The sequence below is a fragment of the Atractosteus spatula genome, chromosome 6 (assembly GCF_055471065.1).
Source record: "Atractosteus spatula isolate fAtrSpa1 chromosome 6, fAtrSpa1.hap1, whole genome shotgun sequence".
Taxonomy (NCBI): Eukaryota; Metazoa; Chordata; class Actinopteri; order Semionotiformes; family Lepisosteidae; genus Atractosteus; species Atractosteus spatula.
The window spans coordinates 55,662,877-55,685,809 of NC_142711.1; the positions used below are offsets into that span (position 1 = coordinate 55,662,877).

The 22,933-nt window shown below is 36.5% G+C and overlaps 3 protein-coding genes across 3 annotated transcripts in view; 1 reads left to right on the forward strand and 2 right to left on the reverse strand.

Moving 5' to 3' along the window:
* The window catches only part of dnah5l (dynein, axonemal, heavy chain 5 like), a 148,322-nt gene extending 144,043 nt beyond the window's left edge, over window positions 1–4,279 (forward strand). Inside the window, exon 76 of the mRNA XM_088919183.1 lies at window positions 13–4,279. Within this exon, the coding sequence (XP_088775309.1) occupies window positions 13–231 (219 nt within the window). The 3' untranslated portion in view covers window positions 232–4,279. The remainder of the gene's footprint in view (window positions 1–12) is intronic.
* LOC148833073 (caveolae-associated protein 4a-like) lies at window positions 2,897–10,090 on the reverse strand. Its single transcript, XM_088919184.1, has 2 exons — window positions 9,417–10,090; window positions 2,897–4,996 (listed from the first exon to the last, which is right to left on the reverse strand). Exons 1-2 carry the CDS (start codon window positions 9,822–9,824, stop codon window positions 4,283–4,285), a joined length of 1,122 nt encoding a protein of 373 aa, XP_088775310.1. The 5' UTR covers window positions 9,825–10,090; the 3' UTR covers window positions 2,897–4,282.
* A 5,791-nt stretch (window positions 10,091–15,881) lies between these two features.
* tmeff1a (transmembrane protein with EGF-like and two follistatin-like domains 1a) overlaps window positions 15,882–22,933 on the reverse strand; it is an 86,353-nt gene continuing 79,301 nt past the window's right edge. Inside the window, exons 8-10 of the mRNA XM_088918492.1 lie at window positions 21,580–21,691; window positions 19,729–19,890; window positions 15,882–17,377 (exon numbers count right to left, since the gene is read on the reverse strand). Of these exons, the coding sequence (XP_088774618.1) occupies window positions 17,293–17,377; window positions 19,729–19,890; window positions 21,580–21,691 (359 nt within the window). The 3' untranslated portion in view covers window positions 15,882–17,292. The remainder of the gene's footprint in view (window positions 17,378–19,728; window positions 19,891–21,579; window positions 21,692–22,933) is intronic.

The following is a 22,933-nucleotide window of genomic DNA, read 5'->3' on the forward strand; positions in this document are numbered from 1 at the left end:
TTGGTTTTGTAGGTCCTTTTTACTCCTCTGCCAGTGGTCCATGTTTACGCCATCAGCACCTCATCCCCCCCAGACCCAAAGAGACAGACGGGGAGCATGTACTCATGTCCAGTGTACAAGAAGCCACGCCGGACTGATCTAACCTACATCTTCTCTCTGTACCTGAAAACAACACAGGTTCCAGACCACTGGACACTGCGGGGGGTAGCCTTGCTTTGTGACTCGAAATAAGATATCACCCCAAACCTCCACTATTGCCCAGACCTACACTGCTGACAGAAGCATATTTATAACTACTTACTCTCTTACCCTCCCTTCTGCAGAAGCACATTGATAATTACTCTCTGGTCCTAATGACCATTGACATGAATATATTTTATTCATGTACAGATACCAAAAACGTTGTATTTGGTAGTGTATATACATCTTCTAGTATTACTTTCCCTTGATATTAAGGTTGTAATTTAATGTTTGCTTATATACTTCAGATAATATTAAATGTGAAACTGTAAGAAGTTAGCATTATGCCAATTAATGGACATTTAGTTGCACTTATCAACTGTAATACCTACAACAGAGTGTCCAAATGGTATTCACATTTTTAAATAAACTGAGAGGTTTGGCATGACATTTAATACTCATTATTTGTTATTGAAAATTTTCATTTTATTGTGTTTCATTCATTAAAAAGTTCACAGGTACAGTATGAAACATGCTTGCTATTTGTCAGCAGCAACCAAGCACTTGTTCAGGTTACTATGTTACAAAGTACTCTAAAGATAAGTACAGTACTTAAGTAAATAAAGTTATAAAGTGTGCTAAAACTTAAGGCTTAAATACTGGTATCATGTCTGATATCTGCTTGAGAAGGATGTAGAAATTGCCTCAGTCTGCGAGTCACACTATAATCTATCATTTTGAAATATAATGTCAGCTTACTTTTCCTCCCCAGTCCACATGCTTGTAAAATTATTGAAAATATTGTCTTTAATTATTTTTTTTACAAATGTGACTCTAATTTAAAAAATACAGAATTTTTTTTGAAAATGTAAGTGAATTATAACTTAATAAAAATACATCCTAAGCAGAAAAACAGCTCAAAGGCACAACCTAATGTATTTTAGCTTATGTTGAGCCTTTGAAAGGACAAAAGTAAAAAAAAACATGGTGTATGTGCATTGTTTCAAATATGCTACAATGCTGTTGTGTCATCTTGTGAAACCTGATGCTTTTGATTTTGCAATACTAAAAAATAAAAAATAAGTGAAAAAGTAAACAAAACATATAAACTATAGCAGATGGATAACAAAGATACGTACTGTATGCACAGCTGAATTTCTGTCCCACATAAATTTATAGTTGACGAGGAAAGATAAAAAAACTGGGGTACAGTAGATAGCATGGTATAGCAGAAACCATAAAATGCACAGAACCTGCCTCCTCATTCTTCTGTGCTGCTCACCTGACATAAAGCAGGTGTAGGAATATGGAACATGTTACAGCCATGTGGTTGGAACAGATACCCAGGTTTTTTTTTTTAGTAAACGGCTTGATAAGTGCCTCAGATTAATCAGGGAATAGCTACCAATCTGTACTATTCATTTTCAATGCAACAAAACTTTTTATTTTGATTGTAGACAGTTGTTTATTTAACTGTTTAGGTATTCACAAACCAGTCTTCCCTAAAATGATTTGGTACACTGAGACAAACTACAACTATTTCAAAAGAAAAAAGTGATCATTTTCTTATACTCCCAAATACTTTTTCTGAAAACTTTTTGACATTCTAATCCAGACACTTGTTTCCATAGTAGTTAGTAAAGGACAAGGTTTGTTGTGACAGAAAAGAATTAGGAATAAGAAGGAAAAATAAACAATTGCCTATTTGTCGACCCATAACACAAATGAGGTTTCTTTGCTCTGCATACTGTTTGAATAATGTCTCTTAAGCACTGTAAACGAGTACAACTCACGTATGTATGAAGTAAGAAACACAAAAACAAGAGGCTAGGACATTTTCCACAACATCTACCTATACTTCTTTTACAGAAAGAAAAGCTCACAGCCAATCTATTTCTAATGTGTCTGGTCAAGATATAGTGTATCTGGGCATAAAGTGAATAACAAACACTGCTTGCAAATAAAGACAATTGCATTTTCTGTTTTCAGAACAAGAGAACTAAAATGTGAAAAAGCAAACAGACATAGCATCTATAAACAAAAAATAAGATGTGTGTAAATAGGAGGGTTCTTTTCATTAGAATATATTGAAATATTGAATATCTTCAAATTGATATTTGTATTATGATTTCTCTAGCTTTTCAAACTTATCCACAAAAGTCAGGTTCATCTCTATAAGAAGAGCTGCTGCTCCTTTTAATAGTGATAGCTCATTAATGAACTTGGTACCTTTACAACACAGTAGTATTTTAAAATAGTGTATGTTAATATTTTAACATTATTGTGTTCATATATTTTAATTTTGGGACTGCCTTTGTTAATGTTAAAATAGTTTAAATATAAATAGATAAGTGAGCTGTCACAGTATCCTGTCACCACATAACTGTTACATTTATACAAATACAAAAACAAGTACATTGTTTGCATTTTTTTAATCCCCTGTTTTATAATTTTACAGAACAATGAATGGTTATTATTGGAATGGAAGATTCACTAAATTTGCTACTAAAACTTTAATGTGTTAGAAGTATCATTAGTGTTGGTGATATTAAGTGTAATACTTCTTGTAGTGCTTAAGTAATAATAATAATAGTAGTGTTCAAAAGACTGGATGAAATGATTGCTCAGCTAATTCAATGCAACTTATTTCAAAAGAAAAAAAATCTAAGTATACTGCTCTTATCAAAACAAAAATATACGTATATCATCGAGAAAATCACTGGGAAATAAACTTTAATTGCAAAGTGATTTACAATTCATTTTCCAAGGACATTTGTTATAATTTACAATTAGGGGACAATATACAGTATTTGAGCTAAATATAACTAAGTCATGCATAACATCACTCTGTATTGTAGTAAGCAGGTACTATGTTTATAGCAAAATGATTTCTAACAATAAAAAGCACTACTGGTATATTTACTGAAACTTTGACTTCTGATGCTTCATAATTGCCCAGAATTTCCACAACAATTTTAGGACAGACTAAAAGTACATGAAAATACAAAACAATAAATTGAACACACAGTAAATTGAGAAAATGAGTGGATTACAGTATATTTACCTTACAAATAATCTGTGTTATTAAGAGTAGATTTACTATTTAGCCTCTTACACATGCAGACAAGGGCCTTATATATTGCTTTCTTTTTAAAAAATTTAAGTTAACAAAACCTAATCTAAATTTTGTATTATACATCTTGTATTCATCAACATCATTTTTAAGATACTCCTCAGAGACCAGCTGATTGAGTTCTTTTAAAGGTTATGTCTACCGTGCCCAATTTTGTAAGAGTGGTCATTTCATATACCGATTAATTCTGAGGCTAGACTTCTTAAACATAAAATAAAACTTACATAAAAACCTGCCATTTGTCAAACTCCTTTTAAAATGTATTCATGTCACCAAACTTTATTTCCATTTTTCCCAAACAAGACATATTGTAGAACACTGCTGTGCCATGCAAAACCTGTTTAACCAATCTGTCAATGATGCATGATAATACCTCTTTGAATTTACCATTGCTAAAACATCCTAGAATACCAAAAGGTTTACACAGACTTCAGCTAACAATGGTCATGTTTGATTTCCTTGGTTCTTCACCAAAAAACCCCCAGAAACTTCCATCTCAATCTCAGAAACTTCCAACAACATCCCATTTTATTTCTTTAACAAAGTTTTCTTTCACTATTCTGTATTTCATGGTTTTGAGGAACCAGACAATCTGCAATGTAAAAAACACCTATACTGTTATAACAGCAACAACAAAAATCTTCCTCGTCACTCAAAAACACTGTTGTTCCCAATAATGTACACTACAATATATATTGGGGAAATGAGGAGTGTTTTTGTATTGATACTATAATTTGGACATGTTGCTAACAGGCCTGTAACTAGAAACCTCTTACTGCTGACCCTACTCTGGTCTCCAATTTGCAACCAAAAACGAACAAAAACTTCTATTGACACAGCTCCCATGAAAGTTCCATACGCATAAAAAAGAGGAAAAGGATGTAATAGTAGATTTGCAAAACTGAATTTCTCTCAAATGGTACAACACGTGCAAGGTGTCGTTTTTTTTTTTCCCTCTCACAGGATGCACTAGACTGCCTGAGAGGATTGCTTTATATCATTCGCCACTCCCTCCGCTTGCTCTCCCTTGCCTTCTTCTGCCGCTATCACGATCGTTTCAGTGTAAGGAAGTTTGCCATCTTCTCTCTGGGGTGCTGCCAGCTCTGTGACACTGGTCTCCTGCTTCACCTCCGTCACCACCTCGGTGTAGGTGACGTCAGGGTTGGGTTTCCTGCTGGCTTTGGGCGGTGGGGCAGAAGCTCCGGACTCCTCTGCTGCTTGTTCTGCGTGAGCCCCCTGGGTTCCCTCCTGGCCTTCTGCTACTGTCCTCTCCTTGTCCTTCTTGATAGAAAACTTGAACGACTCCTTGTTTGGAGCAGCTTTGCTGATGCTTTCCTTCAGGCGCTCCCCAGAATGCTTTATCCTCTCCCCGGACTGGCGGATCTTCTCCCTGCGCTCTGGCGTCACGATCCGGGTGCTGATCTGGTTGACCTTCGTACCCAGGTTCTGCTTGGTCTTGGTCATGTTCTCCTTTGTGAAGGCCTTCTTGATACTCTCGATGCGCCTCATCCCTGACTTCTTGAGGCGGGCAGCGGTGGAGGAGTCAGCCTCCTCCACCACCATGTACTCCTCGTCAGAGGACAGATCCGCAGGGGCATCGTAGGTGTCTGGCTCGACCGTGCTCACCCCTGGAGCTCCTTTAGGAGTTTTTGTCACAGCCACTGAAGGGATCTCGGTTTCACCCTGTGGAGAAACAGGAGAAAGTTCTGAGTGACAGTTTCACACTTTTTTTTTGATTGAGCTGCAAAAATACATGTATACAGAAATCACAAAAGCATAACCATTCCTTTTTTTGTTTGGTAACAATCCCCAAATTCAGGTATTTTCATTTTGTGAAGAGCACACTGCAAGTTTGTTCACAAAAAGATTCTGTCTAAATTATTTTGATACCTTTTTACATTTTGGGGGATGGATTACTCCTTTTTTTCTGAAATGTCTAATTGATTTGTAACCTGATACACAAAAACAAGAATAATAATGGAAGCTGCATGCATGAAGAACCAGTGCAAACTACCAGCACACTCCCATAATCACTGCAAATACAGTATGGTGAATCCATTAATTTAAACCCCAAAAAGTTGAGTATTTGCCAGACAACTCAGTTTCTATATTAAAGATGAGGAAGAAATACTTAATTCGCCTCTTTTTTCGTAAGCATCACCCACTGACATGAAAGAGCGAGTATTCATGTTTAGATCGTCCTCTGACATACTCTTCAGTACAGGGACAGGAGTTATAGACACAGGTGCACTTTTGTTCCTTTTGGTCATTCAAGGATTAAACTCTAGCCTACACACTGACATGATGTGCAGTACAGTTCATGAGTAGAGGTGTAAACTAGCAGTCAAAAAGAGGGATCTGGGATTAAATTATTCAAAACATGCGGCACTGACTTTCCATATATCAGAAATAATAAAATTGTGAGTGTACAAAAATAATAATTCAAATAAGATTTATTACACGTGAGAGATGTAAAACTCTTTCCTTCAATAAAAAGTAATAAACCATCATTAAAATGAAATACTGACAGAGCAAATGAAAATCTCTGGCAATATTTTTACATTCAGTGTCCAACCAGTATTCTTAAAGTAATATCATTAAACTTTGAAAAAGATATGGTAACTAATTAGTGAACCAAAGATTTTCTATTCAGGCTATTTATCCTTAATAGAATTAGATATTATTTTACAGAATGCATTTTGAGGGCACTTGCCTTGCACAAAATGTTCCTACAGTAAATGACTTGTGAAATTCAGCTGTACTCTATGATGGGTTAAACATGTAATTTTGAGTCCAAACCTAATTAATTTCAATCTAGAATCTAAGACAAGTAAATAGCATACTCATCAATCAAAGCAAAATGACCTTCTGTATTAACACTCCCTAAAACTGAAGAGATTTTCACAATTTGAAAAAGTATTTTGAAAACAATACCTTGGCATTCACTGTAGCTGGGGTTTCATCTTATATTGACTGCAGATAAGTTTCATAATGTGAATATTTCAGAGTACTGCTCCACATTTGCAAGGACAACACTATGTCAAGTATGATTAATATTTTGAAAAAGAGAAATTGGGCAGTCATGCTAGCATAAAATGAAAGCAGTGGTTAAAGGAATAGATTGCTTGATGTTTTGGCTTAGATTTCATTTACTGCTTCATTAACTTCATTTACTTTTTTAATTATGTATTGTTGAATGTAATATAAAAGTGTATTACATTTTAGTAAAGTCTTAAAGAAAAAAATCTCAACATTAAATCTTCCTTCCAAATAATGTAAAACCACAGACAAGGTGCCTTTCAAAGCTTTTTGTCCCAGAAAAAAAAAGTGCTATCCATTTCCCAATATAGCTTTAAAAGTTTTAAAAGCACATGAATATATAGATGACAAGCCAATGGACAAGACACATTCAGATTTTAGTTTTTTAGTCATAAGATTAGGTATTTCATTAAACAAATTTTGGTCTGAAGCAAACTCATTCTGAAAGCGGTTCTATTAGTGTGCCATTTAGCATTTATGATGCCATGATATAATTAGATAATACATATAAATCAGAAACATTACTGTAGTTTCCACAAATATGTAGCAGTAGGCATACATGTTCATAATAACATTTCATGAGGAGACATTGTTTGAAAAATAATGCAAAACATACTAAGAGTTGGGTTACTGGAATACACACCAGCAAACGTTCTTAAGATGTCACAGTATATGGGACTGACTTTATTTCTTGTTTTCAGTCACACCATATCACATTCCACTTCTGTACTAAATAGGATTATCTAATTATTATTTACCTCTGATCATCTATGTACAGAACATTGGTTTCTCTTAATATCTGCCAAGCAAAAAATATAACCTGTCAAAACAATTTACATTGTGGGATTTTGTTTGGTTTTAGAACCACTTTTTATGATGAATTATATTCCAAAGCAATAAACTCCTTACTGAATTTTTTAAATATCTGGTAAGGAATTAGATGAAAATTTACCAAAGAAGTTTAAGAAATACAATACTCCTCCGGGTGTTGCTCCACTCTTTAGTAGGCAGTAATGTTTCAAGAATGGCCATGAGCTCAATTTCCAAACACTCTTTGTCACACTCAAGTAGTTATCAGAAGCCCCCTGACACTTGAAACAGCAGAAATGTAATTATATTTTAGTTACGGCAAGTATTACTCATGGAACCTTGCTTTATAGTCCAGCAATAGCACGTCTAATCACTAGGGATCACTTTCCGAAAAAAGTTTAATGACCCGCGCAATAGCTGCAGAGTTAAATACGATAACACTATATTTGGAGATCTATGTCTTGTCCAAACAGGGCCTCAGAATAACTGCTAGCCAATCTGTCATCTAGCAATATTTTGCCAAGCCTGGTTCCTGTCACACTTTCCCACCTTTACTGCGTATTCTTTTAAAAGTCAAAGCCAGTTATGTAACAACAAAGCTCTTTTAACTTTGCCACCTTCCATTTATAACTATCAATTGCAATGACTATTACTCTACATTTGTGAACTGCTCGTGTTCTCCAATTTAACTCAATTTCTAACTCCTTAAATTTATCTTTTGTTTTGTATTTAATTTTACGGAGCCAATCTGCATGTAAAATGTATGTGATTCAGAGTGATTAGTATTTGGACATAAAGCTGTTTTTTCATACTACAGTCATCAACCTTACTTTTCAAATGGAATGGAACAAAACATGGACGCATTCTTTTATTACCATAGTCTCAGTGTGTTTTAGATTTATTTATTTTTAATCTGGATCAACCTAATTTAATCCACTTTTTTGGGTTGAATTCAGCTAATGGAAATCTATCCAAGGGCAGAGCACAATAGCAGCTGCTCATCTTCATAACTATTTAAAAAAAAGTAAATGTTAGATTTCCATTACAATCAGTAAATGCCCAATAGCAAGCATACGTTTGAATTCTCCCCAAGCCGTTACCATTGCACTCTATTTCCATTGAGAAATCTCAACTTTGAGATTTAGCTTTGTGCTTCCCTCTTTGATATCGCAGGCAATAAAAATGTTGAGTGGGAATGTTAAAACATGAGGTCATGCTGCCCTTTCTCGGTTTGCCCTCAACTTCAGGAACATATTAGCTGCCGTCTCCGAGGGGGTGTTAAGGTGGAGGGTGCTGGGAAGGGAGATTTCACTTGAAATCAAAGCCCCTGTGGGTTCCTGAGAGCAGTTATAAAAGGACACCAGTGACTGACAGGGTCATCCTGAAAGACTGGCGTGGGCTGTCTGCTACATATTACTTTTCATAAGGGCAGCACATAACCTTTCTCTGGACAGCACTTCATCTTGTGTTCCTCTCCTCTGTGGTGCATGCCACACACTAATAATAGCTGAGCCGTCATGGGGTTCGCAGCTGCTCTCTTTGAAGACACGAAACGGCAGGGATCAGCTCTTTACCCTTTTTAAACGGAAAGTGCTCGATCTCAAGCTCTCAGTGATACAAGCCCTTACACCTCCTACAATGCCTGCCCAGCCATAATCCTTGGACACACCCTTTAACCCTGTGGGAGGCAGGGATTTTGGGAACTCTTCTTGCCACATTCACATTCTTAAGTGGTATGACCTATGCCTTGTCACCATGTGTATGTCTGTATGAATGAACTTGCATATGATTGTCCTTGAACACAGCAGTGGTCCTGTATCACAAAACTGAACTTAATCAATATACAGCTTACTCCCTTCAACATTTTAAAAGTTGCATAGCGTTAGTGCTAGGATCTGAATTTTCATCAATTTATTTGAAAATGATTGCTTGGTCTAGAATTGTTCTCTTTGTCTCAAACCCATCATATTTTGTATAGCTTCAGACGCTCTTCTCTTTGGTTAAGAAAGGCAAAATTATAGCTGTAGTTGCAGGCAACAGGAAGCTGTGGCCATTGGATATCTAATAATAGCAATTATAGAATCTCTGAATGGGAAAGAAGGAAAAATGTATTATAAATGGGGGATTATGGGCTCTAAAAAAGTACTTTAATGTTAAAATGTACAGGTCTCTAACATTCTGTGTGGTGAATTTGCATGTTGGTGAATGACTGAAACGTGATGGTGATGCTGTGTACTAGTATGCACTCTATTACCTGGTAGATGACAACTCGGAACTTGTTCCTCATCAGCAGCTCCTCCTGGGTGGCTTCTACCTTCTTAACGCGAATGTTTTGCTTCTCCACACGCTGGCGCACGTCCTTCACATTGGAGCTGACCTTGCGGGTCTTCTCCAGCAGCTTCTCCACTGTGTTACCAGTGATGGAGTGGTCCTTGGCCAGCTTGAGTACATCGATCTGGATGGTTTTGATGTTGTTCTCCAGCTCCAGCTGCCGCTCCTCCATGCGCTGTTGGCAAGCCTGCACGTTGTCGATGATGCCCGCCACACGCTCCAGGAGGGAGAGGATGGTCAGGGTACTGATAGGGGCACCTGCCTCATCCTCCCCGGTGCCTGTCACCTCCAGCTTGTCTGCTGCGACTGCCTGGAATTGCTGCTGATCCATTATTTGAACAAAAAAGCAGTACTCTACTCCAAAATCTTACCGACCTACTGCCTGTGTTTCAAGGATCCAAAAACTTGATTGTATCTCAGGGGGCTGAATCCTGGAACATGAAGCCGCAGCAGCAGGAGAAGCGACGGCAGAGAGTCTGTCCCACGAATGCACCCGTACCCAGGTCTGGAGCAGAAGAACGTAGAAACTCCAACTACCCTCTGGTGGGTTGCTCAGACATTTAGGATCAGACAGACAGTCACTCACACAGTGCAAAGATAGAGAGAGAGAGACACCCTTTTGCACTCCACAGTTATAAATACTTTTTTGTAAGGTGACACTTTTACATTTTTGGAAGATGCAATACTGGGATAATGGAAATCCCCCTTCACACACACCCTTTTCACCCTGTTGATTCATTCATATTTCACGTATCTCACTATTTTTATATATGTATATATGCAATACACTGCAGATATATGTACTGCATATATATCATGCACATATGTATATATATGTATATATGTTTGGATCCTCTATCATCTCTCCATTCTCACACCTGTATTGCTTTTATATATCAAGGATTACTAAATGGAGACCCAGCCTATAAAAATATTTATTGCATAACAAATACTCATAGCACCTCATTTTATTGCAGTGGCTTCTAAAATACAACCTACTACAGTACCTGTGTCCTGGAAGATCTTTTTCCTATCCCCCTACTCAAAACTAGCTTCTCTACTCTTTGCTCTTTGTCCTTTTGTTGCTTACCTCACAAATGAGTCCCTGATATCTGGTCCTGTTCCTGTAAGATTAAAGTCAGCAGCAATTTTAGAAAACCTAACCTGGAATATCTAAGTATTTAGGTAGTAAAAATATTTCTTAGATTAATAATTTTATGAATGGAAAAATAATTAAATAATGCTCTAAGGAAAAGAATAAAAGCCAGGTTCTTAAATCAATATTGAAGCTTAAAGATTTTTCATATTTTTGAAATAATATTCTTTATACAGTACCTTTTGGTTGTCAATGTAATTGTTTCAAAAAGAAAGATGAAGCCTAACATATTTTTGTGTATATATTTCTCGCCTTAATTGTTTCAAAGATATTTTCCTGTTAGGTAGTGCTGTTTTAGGAGGTCTCATGAATATAAGTATTGACTGTTACATAAAACCTATCAGGTTCATTTCTAGTTCTGTTTGTGTGGAGTTTACATATTCTATCTTCGTCTATGTGGGTTTTCTTTAGGTAATCTGATTTTATTCCACATGTCAATGATGTACAGGTATCCAGGTTAATTAGTATCTCTAAATTGCCTGCTGTATGCGGTGCGGTGGCTCTGTGGCTCAGGACCTGCGCCTGTGGCTGGAAGGTTGCTGGTTTCGCAGCCTGCGGCCAGCAGAGGAATTCTACTCTGTTGGGCCCCTGAGCAAGGCCCTTAACCCCAACTGCTCCAGGGGCACCGTATAAATAGCTGACCCTGTGCTATGATCCCAAGCTTCTCTCCCTGTCTGTGTGTCTCATGGTGAGCAAGCTGGGGTATGCGAAAAGACACATTTCTAATACAAGAAATTGTATATAGCAAATAAAGTGATCTTATCGTATCGTATATGGCCCTGTACCATCTATAGTGTAATTCTGCCTTAGACCCCATGCTTGCCAAATTGGGGCTCACCCTGACCCTCTAAGACTGTCACTGGGGTATCATTGAGTTTAAATTTTTGCTTTCTCATAGCTTTCTAAACAAGCGACTGGGTATCAGTGATGTATTTACACAGACTGTGTCAAACACTCAGATTAGAAATATGTAAGAGATGTATAGACAAGTTGTTAAATTCTACACTGACACAGTAGACTAATTCTAACTGGAGCACGTCCTGAAACCTGCTGTAGCGTTAGACACAGGCATAAAGCTACTTCCCAACCTCCACTTTCAGTTTAAGGATTGATTCCTAAAAGCAAGTAATTGAGTTAAAGGGTCAGTAGGCTTCAGAAGTTGTTGGTAACAGAAAACAGAAGTCACACGGGCACTCCAGGGCCAGCACTGTGCAACATGGCTCTGAAACAGGAGTCTGTGTCTTGGGATGCCCTATGTGTCTGCTGGTTTTCTAGGTCTCCTTCAAAGCACTGGCACGTAAAGAGTTGGAAGACACATTTCCTGAAAATAAATTATTCTCTGAACATTGTGTTTCATCACTTGCGACTTTTCAAAGAAATATTTTATGCATCAGAACTAATTTAGGTCAAGCATAGCATAGGGGGCATCAACATTTTTTAGCTCTGATTTTTCTTTGCAGTTTTTGCTGACATGTAGGTTTTCACCCATCCCAGTGATGTTTGAGTACTCAAGTTTTAATAAATGTTCAATTTAAAAATGTGCATTCATCCTTTTGTATTTCAGCATAATGGGACATTTTTTGGAAGAAAATTAATATTTTTGCAAGACACTGTATTTATTTTCTTATTATTGCATTTATTTCTAATGATCCAAAAAAGAATTGTTGTCTAAAATGCTCTGGAACACTAGTTTTAAAAATAAACATTTAAACTAGATGCAATACATTAATTATTTAAAAAACTATTTTTGTATGCAACTTTACTGGTTTGGAGGCCTGGAGAATGAATTTGTTCTGTTATATTTGCCATTTCAGCAGCTGTGAGGACCTTTGTCATGAGAAATTTGAAACAACAGTGAAGTCGAGTCCCACCCTTTCTTATTCTTGCCTTTGTCCTTTGAGCATGTAATGCATGCAGTACAATTATTTATTGCTCTCGTTATGCTTTTGTGAGCTATAACAAGGTGCTCCAAGACCAGTGGTGTGGTAGAAACAGTGTGAAAGGTAAAACATGCAGTTCTCATTTCAACGATCAGTGAAAATAATGTTGGGGGCGCACGCAGCCCAGTCCTCCATAGGCCCTGGTAGTTTTTTTTTAGAATATGAAAAGGTCAGGATCTGTAGAGTCCTGTCACCTAGCGACACAGGCAAACTGATCCTACGGCAACGAGTGGCATGCATTTCCCGGGGGGGCTGGAGAATCTCCCAAATTTAAGCCAGCAGCTGTGCTACAGGCCCTCTGGCCTTTTCTATAATTACACAGCAGAGGGCAAGCTTTTCTCATTTACATCAGGTGCCCTAAATAATACTAAATTAACCTTATTATTTCATTTTTAAACTTATTTTTTGAAGGCATTGGCATTTCCTCAGTGTTTGGATTTTGGCAGTTTCAAATTACCAGTTTCTTTTTTATGTCTAAATCATGAGCATGCTCTCTTTTGGCTCTGAGCAATTTGGGAGTTACAGTTAGGGGTGAGTGGGGAGTTATGTTTAACATTCAGTTCTGTCAAGAGACCTCATTTCTAGTGAATAAAAAAAATAATTGTGTATTTGATTCCATTGCCTAGTTTGGCCTTTAGGCCCCATCCGTTAAAGCAGCTCTGCCTCTAATCAGCCCTCGAAATGTCCACATGTGACCAACAGACTGAGTGGGAGACATACAGTATCAGTCTGCTGCCATTCCTGATTGGACAGAGACAGAGACGTTTGTGGAAGCTGTAGAAGAGAAGGCAAGTCCAAAACAGTCAGTTGGTGTCTTTAAATACCTTTCCTTGCTGTTAATTGGATGTGTTTGATTATTGACTATCAGGGGGGTGCTGTTTATCTGTGGAATAAAACTTTTTAAGAAAAGGGCAGTTAGGTGGCATGAGGTGCTTTGTGTTGTAAGGTGGCAAAGACACCTCAAACATTACTGTGTTGAGTGCTTGCTGTTTATTCGTAGTACATGTGGTCTGCAGCAGCACAGAGCCTATTGCATAAACATGAAGCAAAAGCTGGGACAGGATGCCGGTCCATTGCAGGACAGGCACATAGACACGAGTTTGGAGAAAGCAATTGGTCTACCCAGGAGGTTGTTGAAATGTGGGGGAAAACCAGAGTACCTGGCAAAAATTGATCTGAAGATAGAGTTCACTAAATGCCATTTTTGGAATATGGTAATCTGTTTGCATGGAAATAATTAGTAACAGATTCTTGAGGCACACAGTATAGTGCATATAACAGTTAACAGGGGTAGTTTCTTTTTTCAATGACATCTGTAGTGTATAGCATAAAGCTCTTTAAAAAATGCTGTCTTTTAAAATAGTCTCTAACAAATTCCAGGCTTATTTTTAAAATGGCTCTCAGGGGAAAACTTTTGTAAACTAGTAATTATCTTATGCACCCTCATTGTGGCCTTTAATTAACTATATGTGCTTTTATCCACATTTTAGATATTAATGAAACATTTAATTAATAACTAATTTGAAGTAAATTATTGCAATTTCTTTTAATCATTATATTTTTCCAACTACATTGAAAACAAAATTCCTACACAACAAACTCAGAACAAAGAGAAGGAGTCATTTGAAGCAAGACCTGAAATCAGCAAGATATTAATTAAAATGCAGGCTCCCTTATTTTGAATTATTTCCAATTACAGTAATACCCATAGTAGTCCATTATGCTACTGCTACATTTAATGTTATTGGCATTTTTCAGGTTCAATATGGAAAGTCTTATTGCAGAAGTACTGCTTAACAGAATTGTCCATTTGCAAAATAAGAAAAAAATAGATATGACAAAGCATTAATTTTATAATTAACAATTGTTTTGGGGCTCATGAGAGTTGACTTACCTTCAGATTACTCATCAATAGGAGAAGGGAAGTTACAGTACCTGAAACCCAACTACTGTACCTTGACTTCAATGAATCCATATGGATTACCATGTATTACCATGCACACACTTATTATGATCTCCTGAGGTTACATAAAATGTGGCTCCCTTCTGGTGTTTTTAGCTCGGAAAAACGTCTAGGAAAATTTTCAACATATCTTCCACGAAGTTAACAGGGAACAGAAAAGAATTCAGTCCATTCCATGTCTTACTCTTACTTATTTCGGCATCACCTATAATGTCAGAGGACCCCACTGCAGGAACCTAAGGAAAATAAAAACCTATCCATCATGACAATTTTCAATGTACAGTATTTATACTGCACATCAGGTTAAATCAGTATGCATCATCTGTTATGCATCTGTTCTCTGAAATACTCTCTCACCTTCATTTCAGAATCTGCATACGATCTAACAGGATGTTAAACCGTTTTTTAATTCTCGGTAAAAAAACACAATTTTGCCAAGTCGTCAACAGAGCTGTGTACTATTTCTGTTCTACCAGCATCCACCACAGGGAAACAATAATCTGTGAAAGAGTTTAGGCTGTACTATAGAATAGCCTGTGTCTTTGTGTCCCCCATTATTCCTGAAATTGTAGAACAAAGCATTGGCCTGTCTTGCCCAGTATTTTAAATCAGTTCATTCACTAGACTAGAATTACCACTTACAGTACTAAGATATATGTGTGTCACTTTGTTTGCTGGACCACTAAATGTTTCCACAGTCCAACAGAGCAATGCCATGATAAAAGTTCTGAATTCGTCTAATAATGAAACAGTTTTGTTTACAACAGTGTTGCTTGAACAACTATACAAATGTTTTGGTGAATGTGTGGGGACAGGGTTCCTTCTACTTGCGCATTATCAATAAACGTGAGTGAGACAGTTTCAGAGATGGTCGATGACCGAACAGCTATGACTCCAGGTATCAAGGATACAAAACACTTCATGGGGTCTTTACGTCCAAAACTCCCATCTTCAGTAATTCATCAAGAAGTTTCAACAGGTGGTCTGTCATACAAGCATTATTTGCATTTGAGACCTTCTGTTTTAGGCCAGTATACTTATGTAAAACATAGTAATACTACACCTGAAGAAGGCTCCACGGCCGAAACATTGTGTTTTCTTTCTTCTTTTTTTCAGCATGGAATAAACCTATTATTTGTTCCTATAGTAATACAAATGCTTGAAGAGATATAAAAAATGCAACATAAAAAGCCAAAATTAAAGAAATGGGCAGGAGTTTTTGAATGACCCATGTCAATATCTTTCTTCCCCCAAATTCTGTATATAAAGTGCTCAATAATGTACAAAGAACAGCATTAACAGAAATAAGCAATTCACAAATACATGACATACATTAAAAAAGCATCTTTCTTTTTTATTTTTTATTATTTTGGACAAAAAAGCTGACTATAAAGTCCTACATGCAGATTTTTTAATGACATGTCAAACAAACACATTCTACTCACATTTTTAAGTCACCTCTGGATGGTTAATAACAAGTAGAAGACTACTTTCAAAGAACTACATCAGATGAAATCAGACAAAGATCTTTTAATTCTGGATCAAACAGTGTTCATTATATGTCAGGTATTACCCCTTTCTGTCTGCTCAGCTAGGTGGCTGTGACAGTTCTACGGCAGGGTAATCTTTTCCCCTCAAACACTCCTATGCAGTGTCAGAAACTGGAAACTTCCACTTGGCTTCTCTCTGACAGTTACTTCTTGGAGTAAGCATTATAAAGTCATCACTTCCACTCTTTTTCCCCTGCCTTGCATCAATAATACAAAACATGGATTAACACCTTCTTTGCCACACGTTAACATCTTACTCTGAGAGTTCTGAAACAAACTCCAAAACTCCATCACTTAAGACCTTGTTCGTAAAAGCAGGGGATTCTATTTTGATTTTATGAGTATTGTAATGTTTTCTAAAGACACACCCCTTGCTTTCATATTCCTCACATCAACAAGCACTACCAGTCACATTTCAAGGGTTGCTAGTTGTACACTAAGGCCTATTCGAATATCGATACAGTGCTGGAATTTCAAAATGGTAGTGCTCAGATGTAAGTGACAAAAATGCCTGAAACATACAGCATTTCATTAGGTTAAAACTACTCCACAGAACACAGTTTCACAAGTCATGCGATATGCAGTGTCTAGAATTAAAGAAATCATAATTATAACATAAAAACATAAAAAGCTACGTATTTCCAAAAAACATTTAAATTATTAACTAGTCAAACACAGTGTGTTCTATTTATTGTAATTCATAATAAAGACAAACTGTAAACATCTTCACCTTGCTGGCTCATGCCTTGTTCATTAAAACTGCATTTTGGTGTTCAGCTGCACGTCTTTTGCAAATAAAATCTGGTGAAGTTGTTGAGTGTTCCCAATAAATAGCACATTCCATGAGTGAAGCAGAAGTCTATTACATTACCATGGGATTCAAGTTAGGTAGGCCTAAGCTACCACCTTCAAAACGCAACAATAAAAAAAAAGAAAAAGTAACATAGAAGAAAAGAACAGAATACTTTTTTGGACGGTTTCTTTCAGTCTGTAGCTGTTAAAAATGTTACTTGCTGCCAACGGCAGAAGTTTCAAATGTTCAAGAAAAGAAAAAAAAAATAAGGCCCCTGAAATAAATATCTTCATTCTTCTTTTTTGCCTCAAAAAAAGCAAAACTAAAAAAGGAAAACAACAAACCATAACTGAACAAAGTCTTCCACATGGTAAGAAAAGGTATCAAAAACAGCAAACTACACCATTCTAGAAGATGTGTCTGACGTAAAATGTCCCAGATTTTGCTTTTGCCTGCGTCCCCGATTGTTTTTGGGGCATTTCCTGCAAGAGAAACAAAAAGTGAAAAAAGGAATAACATTTGTCTTGAAATTCTTAGTATCCTTCTGATTGCTCACTGCATCTAGTACTGTATATGAGCACTTAGTAACCATGGAGACCGTTAATACCTAAATGGAAAAAAGAGTACAAAATAACTTCTAAGCAGTGTGACTGATTTGGCTGTGAGACAAGCACTAGACATTAACCTGCCACAGACAGTATATAACATTACAAAAAAGCACTGTAATCTATCTGAAGAAAATAACACTAAAAAGGGCATTTTAGATATATAAAAAGACTAGCACAGTTCACCTGAAGTGTGATACTGTACTAAGAATCACAGATTATTATTTTTTCTTTAGAACTGAAAATGTTAAGTGAAATAATGAAATGACACCCTACACCAAAAATACATGACATACTTTTTACCTTCCTATGCTGTCTTCTATAGATCAAGTAGGGAAAGGTCACCTATGGTTGTGTATGATTTGCTGTAGTATATTAGTAGGTGATGTACTAGATGGTGGGTTGGTGTGGTCTCTCTTTAAAAGTGAGATTTGTGCAAACATTCAAGCATGGCCACAAGATCATTAACAAATACTATGTGAAGGTGTTAATATTGCCTATGACATTTAAAAAGATTTAGCATTGTACAAGTGCAAGTGCTAGGTAGCAAAAAATTTAAAATGATATAGTTTTGTGGAGTGGCGGTTAGGACTCTGGCTTTTTAATTAGAAAGTTCAACTCTTGGGCACTGAAGTACCATTGAACATGGTGCTCCTATAGCTCCAGCACCTACAGTGCTGAGTTATATAAATGGGTGTTTACCAGCTTAAATGTTTTACTTAATTGACTTATCTGGTTAAAATGAAGATTTAGCACCATATTATTAGTGTAAGCATTTATAAACAGATAACTCAGCTAGGATACGAGGAGGGATGTATTGTATATCAACAACCTGCATTTCAACACCATTAAGAAACAAATATGAAAATTTCAGGAAAAAAACAAAATAACTGCAACTTCTTTTTTCTTATTGGCATTACCATCTTCTCTGATATTACAAGAAACTGCAAAGATTTACTTTCCGATTCTGATTTTTTAAACTGACATTTTTTTATATCTGATACACAGAATGATAAATAATGATATACTGAAATATATCAAAATAACTATCAATGTAGTAAAAAGATAATTACGGTATTGCTTTGATGAATGGAAGCTTCCTGAGTTAAAAAAAAGGACCAGTTTAAGAACTTATTAAACTTTCAAATGTGACAGTTCTTTCACTACAGTATTCTTCCTCTTTTTTGCGGACTACTGGAGCTGTAAGCACATAATTACAGTGAAATGGACCGAATCAAACAGACACTATAAAATGACATCAAGGGGGAAAAAAATGCCAGTCACAAAGCTAATTCCACATAGATACAAAACTGAACATTAATCACAATCACCTTCTCAGCAGCACTGCAAGATAGCTCTAGTTCTAATTCCCTCTAATATATACAGTATAGAGGCATTTAAATTATCCACACAATATAGATTTCTAGTAGCCCTGAAATGTCTGTTCGAAACCTGTTCTCTGGGTATTAATAGCATTAGACTGTGATTTGTTTACCCTTCTTCAAACACAAGCAGGTTGTCTTTGAGGGTAGGCGGCAGCCATAGTGTTAAATCAATTTCGTTTACCAGCTCTAATCAAGAAGAGCAGTATTGTTCTGTCTTTATTTCCCCTTCTGATGTTGTTCTTAGCATGGACAGTGTAGTTGTAAATATTTGAATAAATAAATATAAAAGCAAGAATCATGCTAAAACTCATAGAAGTATCAATTATATTATTTTTAGAACAAAGAAATAAGTGGCTCGTATCCATAAATGCACAATGGAATAAACTCTGACTTCATTCCAATTGGAATAAGCTACCCTTTCCATCAGTTTGGTACCAACAAGTGATGGCACACATGAAATATGTAATATTCTTTTAAGACAGAGCTGGAGTTGCATTTTAAACAAGATGCAAAACATTAAAATGCAAAAGCAAAAAACAATAAACTCCACCTCCACAGTACCAAACAACCACTGAAATGGGATCAACAGTGCAAGAACATAAAAGGGAATTACTCACTTGCACTTACTCTTGACTTTCTGTAATACATAGTATTTTCTAATTCAAAATTATGAGTACGATTTGACATTTCAGTGCTTTGTCTGAAATGAAAAGAAATGGTACTTCACCTCTGCCAAACTGTTGAGCAAAAAATCAGTTTATGCTCTTAGAAAGATAGGCCCAACCTCCAGACAAACACACACATTCTAGGCAATAGGCTTGCCCTCTACACAGCAATAATTACCTTGTGATGCACATCACTACAGCAACTATGATAGCTATTTGCACAGCTCCAATGATGGCCGCAATCAGAACGTAGTGAAGCTTCTGTCCACTGGGGACCACATACAGGATGTTGAAGTCCTGGGTTTCATCACACTGTGGGCCTTTGTATCCAGACTCGCACCTGGAAGAGTCGTGAAGTGCTCATTACAAGAAAATCTCTTACATACCTCCCTAATATTTCAGGAGGTGACACCTGCCATCAAGAATGTGTGCCACAAGTTCTAGAAGAGGGAATAGGTTTAATTTCACCAAATGTTTTAAAACTACAAAACACATATAAACAAGAGCCTAATTTATTTGTATGTTTTTTTTTGTGTATAAATACTTGAAAATAGCTAAAAAACACTTTTTACAATTTGAAACAACAAGAGGATGACAAACATTCCTTCTTGTGTTTAGTACTTGAAAGATTTACTGTACCCCCTCCTCAGTATTCAAATAAACCGCTTGTGAAACAAATTCTGTCAATTTTCAACACTGCATTACAGTCTGTAAAAGCAACAATCATTAATAGGAGACAAATTAGCTAAATGACACATTGGTTAATGAGTCATACTTAAGCAAATTAGTTGAGAAGGTGGAATTTAATTATTAAAAAATAGTCTGCGCACCCATCCCTGAAAAACAAAATAATTGGCTTTTTTGAAAATGCCTTTTCTTTATCCAAGCCAGCCTTTGATATACAGGTATAATAACATCAATAGGATGCATGACCTCAAGGTTCCAGACTTGGCAGGAATCTTTATTAGATAAAGGGGATATAAACATCGTTTTAGATAAAGGAGTATTTATTCATAACATGGCCCCAGTCAGTTAAAGAAAACTTCACAGAAGTGAGGCCAAGAATTGGATCCTTCAATGTACTTCAGTATTGGAAAGTTGTAAATAAATGAAATTATGAAATTGAAATTTAAAAATGAATTAAAGTGACGAAATTTTGCAAAGGATGGGAAGTATTTCTTTCATGGCAATATGCAGGTAATTAAAATAATACAAATTAGTCTGACAATTTACTATAGAGAATTTCTTCATTAAAAGAGTTGTTTTTCCTTGTACAAAACTTCTATATATTTTTGTTATGTACATATTTTTTTAATTAAAGTTCATTAAATGTCTCCATTTCACATCATGGTATTAACCAAACCACCCCTTGGAGAATACAAATAAGGGGACAGAGGAGCACAAATTAACAAGTCAGACCCACAACTTGGTAGACTATATTTAATTTTTTTTTTCTATTCTGAAAGCAATTACATTTCCACGCATTTTCACTAAGTAATGAGAACCCTTGTAACACACATATTCACTTAAACTGGAATGTTACTTTCTTTCAAATGCAAATTACTTTGCTTCATAATACAAGGAAATATAATTAAGGTAATTTATTTGTCAGAAACAAATCAGTACACCCACTTTCAATCTTGCATCCAAAAAGCAGAGCCTATATTCAAACTCACTTGTGTAAGCTCGCTGCCCTGAAAAGGAGGTTAACAGCAATGTGCTGCCGACAAGACATGTTCAGCGCAAGGGAAATCACATTATCTTATAAAAACATGAGAGTAAGAGTTTAACTGAGACAAACACCTCAAATTTGCATTTTAATTTCCAATAAGCCTGTTTTAAATACAAAGAATTAACAATTCTATACCCGCGTACTATGATCTTCATAACCTGGCTGTTTGTATCAATCTTGCTGGTGTAGAATCCCTGAATTGTGACTATGGCACTACTCTTGGCTATGGTGCTGATGCAGTAGGTGACAGAAACGATGGAGTTAATAACAAATAAGCAAGTAAAGAACAGTTCTTACCGACAGGAGGCCATGTTATATTTAATTTCACACTTCCCATGGATGCAGAAACCTGCGTAGTTCTCAGAACAGGGAACAGACACTCCCGTATACACTCCTTGGTCACCAGTCTCTACAATTCAAATGAGAAGCAGGAGGTGAAGCAAATGACATGAAGTGAGAGCTACTACTAAGGTATTTAACTCAAGCAATTGTAAAGTATCATTTACCTATTTTTTTATCCTAAGTTAAGATTTCCTACTGTAGATATCTTTTGGGCCATATTGAAAACTGTGTTTTCTGTATCAATATTTTAAATTGACACAGGTTTTGTTTAAAATGGTGTGTTCACAGTGATCAATGTCTAGCTTAGAGATACTCGCCATTTGGATCAACATTTGGGCACTGGGGTTTTCCAGCTGGAGTCACAATTGTTTGTTTTTTTTAGTTTTATGTTCTGTATGACAGAGTGAAGACACTTAGTTAAAAACTTTTTTAACGTTTTTGGCCCGCGGGCCAAATCCAGCCCGCTGACCTTTTCTGAGTGGCCTGCAGCTTGCTACTGTTTGAATCTTGAGGGTTACTTTTTGCAACAGATATTGAAAATCTTCCGCCAGTGGCCTCTACTTGTTAGCTTTGCTGCTCTCTCAGCACTAACGGTCAATTGCAGAACCACATCTATTGCACGATGCATTCTACTTTTTGACTTTTACTGTTCAGACATGTAAAATTCATTCAAATTACCATAAATTCAATTGTATTTTTGTTGCCTACTGTGATTGGCTCAGTCAAGCAAATGACGTCTAGTGTATCCTGTCTTGTTTTAAAGCAGGTAATGATTTCAAACGGTTCTAAAAGTTATAAATGACAAGAGGCAAACTGTAAGGTATTCCTGCAATGTCAATGGTCAGAAGAGTACTTTTGTGTCCCTTGGAAAGAAAAGGTAATGTGTCTTATCTGTCAAGAAACCATCACCATGATTAAAGAATAGAACATAAAAAAGGCATTACGAGACAAACATCAGGCTATGTTTTCGGAATACACCAGAGATGGACGGAGGGAAAAATTAGAACAGTTGAAAAAGTTGCTTCAGGGACAGCAAAAAAACTGTTCAAGAGAAGAAAATGTTGTGGCTGCTCGAGCTAGTTATCGAGTATCACAGCTTCTAGCAGCAGCTGGCAAGCCCTTCATGGACGGTGAGTTTATTAAGCAGCGTATGCAAGAGCTTGCAGAGGAGATGTACCCAGAGAAACGCGACCTATTCCAGTCGGTGAGTTTATCGGATTTCTCTCAGATGGCCCAGCAAGGTAAGTAAAACTTTTTTAGGGGCCTTTGCCCTAAAAAGTTTGCTGACCCCTGATCTAGGCCATGTAAT